Source organism: Centruroides sculpturatus, unplaced genomic scaffold, assembly GCF_000671375.1.
Source record: "Centruroides sculpturatus isolate CEXI.00-Female unplaced genomic scaffold, Cexi_2.0 scaffold174, whole genome shotgun sequence".
In the NCBI taxonomy this organism is placed as follows: Eukaryota; Metazoa; Arthropoda; class Arachnida; order Scorpiones; family Buthidae; genus Centruroides; species Centruroides sculpturatus.
Genome location: NW_019384420.1, coordinates 199,352 through 206,522, shown reverse-complemented (window position 1 = coordinate 206,522; position 7,171 = coordinate 199,352). Strand labels below are relative to the sequence as shown.

Below are 7,171 nucleotides of genomic sequence, written 5' to 3'. Positions count from 1 at the left end.
CTGGAACCCACTTATCGCCTTTGTATTCACGAACGTGATTGGTTGGCGGGTAGCCCTATTAGCGAGAACATCGTGCATTCTGTACTTAACAGTAGAAGGACGGTGATATTGTTGTCTCGACAGTTCCTGGACAGCATGTGGTTCAGTGTGGAGTTTCGCGTGGCTTACAACAGGATGATGGAAGACCAAGCTTATCGTTTGGTTTTGGTTTTGGTGGAAGAGTTGGAGAATTCGAAGGAGCTGGAGGACGATCTTCGTCGTTTGCTTTCGACGAGAACTTACTTGAAGTGGGGAGAGAAATGGTTCTGGGAAAAGTTGAAATATATTCTTCGCAAACAATAGTTGATAAAAGCACTTGGCTGGCTGCTGTTAAAAGAATGAAGCCAAGTTGTTTCTTGTTTCGTGATTTGTCCGCGATTTTAAGCCACATTGTCGGTTTTGTTAGTGATATCGAACATAATAAACACGATGTATAGAAAATCGTGATGTCACGCCCCTATTTCTCTTCCTTTTACGTACCGTAAATTTAAAGCTAAAATAATTGAATTATGAATGAGACGGCCGTGGTACTAAAATGAGTCAGGATTTTCTCCAGGGAGAGGCAATAATAGGATAACGTTATTTATTAAAAAATGGTTTTATTTGAACATTTGAAAACGCTAAAAAAGTAATTAGTTGCAACGCTATTCGAACGTTACCTAAATCTTATTTCAGCACTAGCCTACAGGAATTCTTTCTAAATCTTGTAAAAATTTCTTTCTCAAATTTATTTTTAGCTTCCAGCACCCTCTTTTTATGCACAAGCCGATTTTCTGTCATCGTTAACCGTGTCCAAGTTTTTACCCCGCGTAAGGTGCCGAACGTAGCGCGAGTGAGATAAGAGGCGCCCGTTTTTGGATGGGTAGAACAATCGCGTTTCTTTAACTAGTGCAGCTGGTTCTATCTCCTTCTGTTCGGCATTTGGCACATTTCTTCTTTCCCATTGGTTGTACCAAAGTTCAGCTTCAATCATTCAAATTGTAGCAAGTACAAAAAATTGTAGTTTTTTATTTAAATCCTCGTACGACATATCAAGCCTTACGTGAGGGTGCAACGTAAACGATCAGAATGCGGACAAGTTCTCCTCGGAAAAACGCTGTTTCAGAGACATCATTAATGAATCTACGTACGGAATAATTAGTGATCTTTTCCAAACTCCGTAGGAGTCTTTGCCGATGGATTCGCGCGATGTTTCCGATGATTTACGACTCGCGACAAACGCCCCACTCTGCCCCACCGTGGCTACGCCCCTGCTGCTGCACAGAAGTCGAGTGGAAAAAACAACTGGTCAAATTTCCGAATATATAAGTACAGTAGGGTACACTTTATAAGCGGCATAAATTTAAATAACATTTATTTCTTTCGTTCTTGTTCGGGTCACGTTCGAATTTTTCCAAAACATTGGCTCGATTTAACTATTCGCTCGGGTCGGGATGACGCGAGTCAGTTTTTGAAAGAATTGACAAATTCGGATTACGCACGCGGGGACTTTCGCCTTTTTTTTCCGTGGGAAAATGCTATAATTACAGGAAAAAGAGAAAAAAGATTAATTTTCAGTTCATTTGTCAAGCGTAAATTAACTTATGGTTTTTCAGTTTTTGCAGTGAGAGCAAAAGAAATATAGTCGACCCCCCTATAAGATCATAGATACGTTCCATTCTTTAGGAATCCGATTTCTTACGAGTCGTTCCAATCACAGCCTAACACGTGTCAAGTTTACGGACTACAGCTGTTTGAAAGGTTTTCTTCCATAAAATGAATCGATTCTAGACTAATTCGACTCAACATTTCCAAAATACGTATATATTTTTTGGAAATAATCCGTATAAACTACGCTATAAACGAAAAATTGTAGGATTACTTACCGAGTGTGCACCATTCGGCAACCCCATTGCTAAAGCTTGTTTGCGTCGCAAAGCAGCACACCAAACCGCGGCCGCGATTTCTGATATTATTTTTCTGCGAAAACTTCGTTGAACCTCGGAGACATCATTAATATAAATAATTTTAATCGCCGTTGAATAAGAAATGTTTCTTTCACAAGAAATGTATAAAATTACAGTACTGTATTAGACTTACGGTACCNAGCCCGATTCGAGATTACCGGAAGAGCGGCCATTTTACTTACCTAGATATACATTAACCATATATTTTTTTAAAATTATATCCTTTTTGTAAGAATTACGGGTTGTTGTTAAATTCAGCGCTGTTCCGCAGCGCTGCCGCTTAGGCTGCAAGAGCGCTGCGATCGCTGCTGAATGTCTTTTAACAACGCACACGGGGTTCCAAAATGGCGGCTCTCAGTGCAATTGTTGGAATGTTTAGCGAATTATTTAATTCGAAAAATTCTAAAAGAAATTCATTTTTGCGATACAATGTCTTATTTAGGAAGCGTAAACATGACGACGAAGTAATTGCTGGAATGGCAAGTTCTGTTGTGGTGCAACCGCGGAAAAAAGCCAGGATACAAAACTATTATGAGGAAATTATTCCTCGATACAGTGATCTGGATTTTAAAGGCCACTTCAGACTTCAGCGTGAAAGCGTCGAATTCCTTTGCCAGATTCTGAATTTAAAAGAAACGAAGAAAATTGGACGGCCATCCATTATAGAGGTAAAAAAAGAAAAGGTCGTCCTATTGTCCTTATGGATTTTAGGAAATCAGGAATCCTTTAGAGGCGTAAGTGACCGTTTTGGACTAGATAAAGGACATGCTCATAGGTTGTTCATAGTATTTTGTAAAGGTGTTTGTAATTTAAAAGAAATTTTCATTAAATGGCCAGTTGATAAGGATGCCCAAGAAGTGGTAAAAAACTTTTCATCATTAAGGGGCAGAAACAGCTTTCCAAATGTTTTTGGATGTGTTGATGGGACATTAATACAAGTAACAGTTTGTCATCATGAAAAGCAAGAATATTACAGCAGGAAGCAGTACACTGCAGTCATACTTCAAGGGATCTGCAGAAGTGACAAAATGTTTACTGCAGTTTATGCTGGCTGGCCAGGATCTGCACATGATGCAAGGGTGTGGCGAAACAGTGATGTAGGGATTGGGTTATTAAATAAAACTCTCCCACTCCCAGAGAACTGCCATTTACTTGGTGACTCAGCATACCCACTAGAGACATATTTGATGGTTCCTTACAGGGACAATGGACATCTGAATTCCAAACAGAAATATTTTAATAAAAGACTAAGTTCATCTCGCATAGTAATAGAACAAGCATATGGTGACCTGTTTGGACGCTTTCGTCGACTGAAATTTTTGTTCGTAAGAAACAAGCAATACTTGACTAAAATTCTTCTTACTGCTTGTGTTTTACATAATCTTTGTATTCTACAAAGTGATGTTAGTCCAGATGAGGATAAACATTTCACTCCTTTCCAGCCTCACCCAAGCCAACATTCAACTAATGCAGCAAATAATAAGAGGGATGCTATTGCTGATTATCTTTATGGTGTCATGAGACTACAAAGTAGTAGTATAGGAGACAATTCACAAGAAAGTGATAATCTAGTGTAAGGATACAATGACGAGGAGACTAGACAAAATTTATGTTTTTAATACAATATTTGAAACTGATTAAAATTTTTAAATAAAATCATTAATATTTTTATTAATATGTGTTTGAGTTTTTGAACACTTTGGTCTTGTGTTAAATAGATTTGCCATCCTACACTGCTTAACTAACTTTGTGCAAATGAAGGGTGAAATGGTGTAGCTATACCTTTTCACCCTTCATTTGCACAATGGTTTTATTTACTACTACAAGAAGCTACTTGTAGTAATAATAAATAAAACCATTGAAACAGATATCATCTGTACCATAGTTTCTTCAAAATGCATTTAATACTGGAAAAATAAAGTAAAAAATTTCCAGAATAAATTCTTGCAGTTAGTCTTGAACTTTTTATATGAATTTGTAACAAGATTTAAACAGTTCATTTCAAACATGTCTATGTAATTTAGTTAAATTGAATTTGTTTCTGCAAAGAACACAAAGTATCCTGTGAAGTATTTTTTTACAAAAATTTTTCTAATACTGTACATTTATAAAAGATTTCATAAAATGCTACTTCCTGTTGACACATTTGAATTTCTTTTACTTCTATTTGTGTCTCTTCTCTTTTTAAGTATGAAAATAGTATTAAGATTTTTTAAAGCATTTGTACCATAGGTTGTGTGTATTTCTAAATTCTGTGCACGAACAAGATAGAATTCTATTCTTTGCAAAATGAGTTTAATTGTATTTGCATCACTAACTGAAGAGGGGAACCTTAAAACATTACAATGTTTGCCACTATCTCATATCAAATGTATAAAAATGGGTTTGCATAAATAAAAAAAAAACACTGATATACAAACTTAATTGTTTATTATTGGTTTTTGCAGCAAATTTTTAATATAATGAAGTTAATATATACAGTAAATGGCTAGTCTATTTTTTTGTAACTTTATCCAAAATATCTATTAATGATTGCATCATTTTCCTTCTTTCTTCTTCGTTTTCCCTTTCTTGCTGTAATCTTTTTTCTTCAATTTCTTTAAATTCTTCCCATCGTTTGTTTTCTCTCTCCTCTCTCTCTTTCTCAATCTTTTCACGCTTTTCTAAATACTGTGAAAACCACAGTGGTGGTTCATTTGCTTTCCTTTTTGATGCTTTTTTAAAATTTTCTATACTACAAAGAGGAAGACTAGATGTGTTGCTTCTTGTTGAACACAACTCTACTGGAGGAGGGGAAGAAGTGCTTGAAGTAGCACTGCAATTTTTTTCTGGTAAAGAACTTATTAATGTTTCTGGAGAAGGAGTAACGTCAGGCCTACAACCTATTGCAGCATTGAAAAGATCAAAGTAGGGCCAGGTTATAGCCCCTTCCCCAGTTTTATTTTTTGCTTTATCTTTATTTCTTCTGTATGTTGATAAAAGGTTTCGCCACTTTTTATCACATTCTGTAGAAGATATTTAGTTAATTATTTTGTTAAATTTTTTGCCAACAGATGGCGCTACGTGTAAAGCCAGCAATCGAATGTAGACAGAAATTAATCGATATATAGAAATCCAATCGATAATTTTGGGTAGGGTGTACGACATTATCTAAGTTAGAATTATTTGAACGTAACTGCCGAGTTTCGTAGCAATCGGTCGAACGGCCTATGCATAGAGAACGAACAAACAAACAAACATCCTCATTTATATATATAGAAACATTCGCTGTTGTGACGAAAATAGAAAATTTCTCGAAATTGTTTCAATTAATTGTAGTTAATGTTGAAAGTGGGGTCAAATTTATTTTCTTAAATGTAATAAAGCCATTTATTGTGCCAAAATATGGTATGCCATCAAAGCTTGTGATTTGGGTATGGTTGATTTTCACATGTTTTCGAGTTCACCTTTTAAATTTTTCGTGTTAATTAAGCTTTTAGTGGAGTGCTTAATTAACACGGGTTCAGTTTTCTTCTGTTGCAAATGTTCAAAGAATCTCCATTTTCCTGAAGATATTATTCAATTCTTTGTTGAAAATTATCTCTCAAAATTGCAGATTGACAGACTGGAAATATAATGCTAAAGAAGGACTAGACACAGGCTGAGAGTATATCTTGTCCCAAGTGTCTAGCAAAATTTCCTGCATTTTCCTATTAGCTTTGTCATATAAGATCATTTCTTGCACATTCGATGTCCGTAATTTAGACACTACAAATTGCCCAAAATTTTCTATTGTATCTGATTTAATAAACTTTTTGTAGGATGTGTGTTTATTAGAAGTATCCCAGTGTATTGATTAAATAGTTCTCCCCCCTTTCACTCTACCATGGCAGCGGGCAAACCTAAAATATCTTATGGTTTCGGGATGAGCAACTTGAGCTTGATGAATTTGTTCTGACAACCTCATATTATTTAAGATTGGCTTGTATAGTTTTTCAAAGGCAGTGAATGTCTGTCTGTAACGGTCAGTATTCTTGGCCGTCTGATCGAGCCTTGAAAAATTAATTTTCTGAACATTTGTCTTCCAAATTATTTTCTGAACACTCGCTCGACTTTTTTTGAAACACTTGGGATGTTTGTCCATAAGATTTTTCTTTATTTCAAATATTTAAACATTTCTTTCTTTGGCTTTAAAATACAAATAAGACTTTTGGACAGGTAAATGATGCAATCAATGCCTATATGTGCATATAAAATGAGGAATTTAGCACTGTTTACGTAAGTTGTTCTGTGTATGGACATTTTCGTGGCATTCAATTTTACAATATTTGTTTATTTCATGAAACTTCTATGGCCTCCAGGGCCCTAATGTGGTCGGTATGAAAGGACCGTTTTATTAGTCTGGTGTTAGGTAGGTCCGTGTGCACTTTTGGGTCCGTGGCGTAAGTGGATAGAGCAGTGGTGTGCCTTTTGTTGTCAATATCGTACTTGTGCTCCCGCACCCTCTTTTGAATGGAACGTTTGGTGGAACCAATGTACACCAAATCCCTCTGGAATCTGTCGTCCCTCACTGGAACAACTGTACACACCAGGGGCTCTAAGATCACCTTCGCATTTCTTAATAAAGTGTAACCTTTTGTAAGCCAGTTTGGTACCTGTTTTACCCGCTATTTCCTTATATAAGGTATGTAAGTGTTGGTTTTATTCTATTACGGTGTGTCTGGAGTTAGGGTCGCGATTCCAAGTTCGGGTTGGTGGTCCTTTGGGTAGTAGGGGTGCTGTGCCTGGCCTATTGGAGAATGCTCGTGCTAAACCAGAAATTAGGTTCCTTCTGTATCTGTGCCTTATCGCAATGTCCTCGAGATGTTTTAGCTCCCTTACTCCGTCCTCCCATTTGGAATGGTGCGTAAACGCACCTAGTTAACGCATGGAAGGCTGCAATTTTATGAATAAGGGTCGGTCGAGTATGCCAGTATGAACAAAGGCAAAAAGCAGGGTTTTTAATATACACCCGTTGAGACGAATGCTGATGTCTAAGAAGTGTAGATAACTAATCAAGTTTAAGGGTCAGCCCTTATGGGTTATCATTTATGCGGTTTAAAAAGTCGTTAACATTCGGCTCATTTTCCAGAGGACAAAGAAAAAACGAGTTTTAATTTAAGAATATGAGATTTAATCTTTTTATATCTATAAAAATGCTTCAATAT

At 36.4% G+C, this 7,171-nt stretch overlaps 2 protein-coding genes across 2 annotated transcripts in view; both read left to right on the top strand.

Moving 5' to 3' along the window:
* Window positions 1-357, top strand: part of LOC111619347 (protein toll-like) — a 17,408-nt gene extending 17,051 nt beyond the window's left edge. The window contains exon 3 of the mRNA XM_023361056.1: window positions 8-357. Coding sequence (XP_023216824.1) covers window positions 8-342 — 335 coding nt within the window. The 3' untranslated portion in view covers window positions 343-357. The remainder of the gene's footprint in view (window positions 1-7) is intronic.
* A 1,980-nt stretch (window positions 358-2,337) lies between these two features.
* Window positions 2,338-3,581, top strand: LOC111619376 (protein ALP1-like). Its single transcript, XM_023361078.1, has one exon. It carries the CDS (start codon window positions 2,357-2,359, stop codon window positions 3,560-3,562), a length of 1,206 nt encoding a protein of 401 aa, XP_023216846.1. The 5' UTR covers window positions 2,338-2,356; the 3' UTR covers window positions 3,563-3,581.
* The last annotated feature ends 3,590 nt before the right edge of the window (window positions 3,582-7,171 follow it).

Excerpts from the sequence above, each read along its gene's own strand:
- LOC111619376 (XM_023361078.1), top strand. The coding sequence starts at position 2,357 with ATGTTTAGCGAATTATTTAATTCGAAAAATTCTAAAAGAAATTCATTT.